At 34.0% G+C, this 735-nt stretch overlaps 1 protein-coding gene across 1 annotated transcript in view; it reads right to left on the reverse strand.

The window, feature by feature from the left end:
* The window catches only part of TRAPPC8 (trafficking protein particle complex 8), a 150,283-nt gene that overhangs the window by 118,056 nt on the left and 31,492 nt on the right, over positions 1-735 (reverse strand). The window contains exon 5 of the mRNA XM_012656570.1: positions 173-326. Within this exon, the coding sequence (XP_012512024.1) occupies positions 173-326 (154 nt within the window). The remainder of the gene's footprint in view (positions 1-172; positions 327-735) is intronic.

Consider the following 735-nt stretch of genomic DNA (forward strand, 5'->3'; position numbering starts at 1 on the left):
TGAACCACCAATTAAAGAGCTTACAGTTGATGGATCAAAATTGGCCAGATTCCACAAAATTAATATTAATAATTATACTAGTCAAGACATAAGACATTCTACAGTGATACTATTATATCATAAAACTGAAATACAGCTTTTGTAGTTTGCTTCTTCTTTTTTTTACATATACCTGGTTTTGAATACTATTTTTCTGGAGATACTGACTCCAAGGATCAGGTATCTGTTCATCTGATGCTCGATTAGATGCTCGAGAATTAATTTTAAGTAAATAGCAACCCTGAGTTCCATATTTCTGTTTCATTTCTTCATAAATTGATTCAGCTCTAAAATAAAAAATGAAAAAATGTTTGTAGTAAATGGGAGCAGAACTTAAGCAATAATGGATAATAAATAGGTAACAATAAATTAGAGGATAAAATAATTTTAAAAATTAGAACAAAAATCATGATCTCAATTGAAATTTAGCTAGCTTGGATATCACCTGAAAGCAGAGTTAACCAAAATGTGTTCAATGGAATAAAATTCTGCAAAATACTCCTATATGTTATTCAAAGAGAGAGGTGTGGTGGTCAAAATAGTTTGGGGAATCACAGTAAACAAAACCAGTTTCTTGACCGGAAGCAGTGGCTCATGCCTGTAATCCTAGCACTCTGGGAGGTCTAGGCAGGAGGATCACTTGAGCTCAGGAGACCAGCCTGAGCAAGAGCGAGACCCCATCTCCACCAAAAATAG

Source organism: Propithecus coquereli, unplaced genomic scaffold (assembly GCF_000956105.1).
Source record: "Propithecus coquereli isolate 6110/MARCELLA unplaced genomic scaffold, Pcoq_1.0 Scaffold51, whole genome shotgun sequence".
Classification (NCBI taxonomy): domain Eukaryota; kingdom Metazoa; phylum Chordata; class Mammalia; order Primates; family Indriidae; genus Propithecus; species Propithecus coquereli.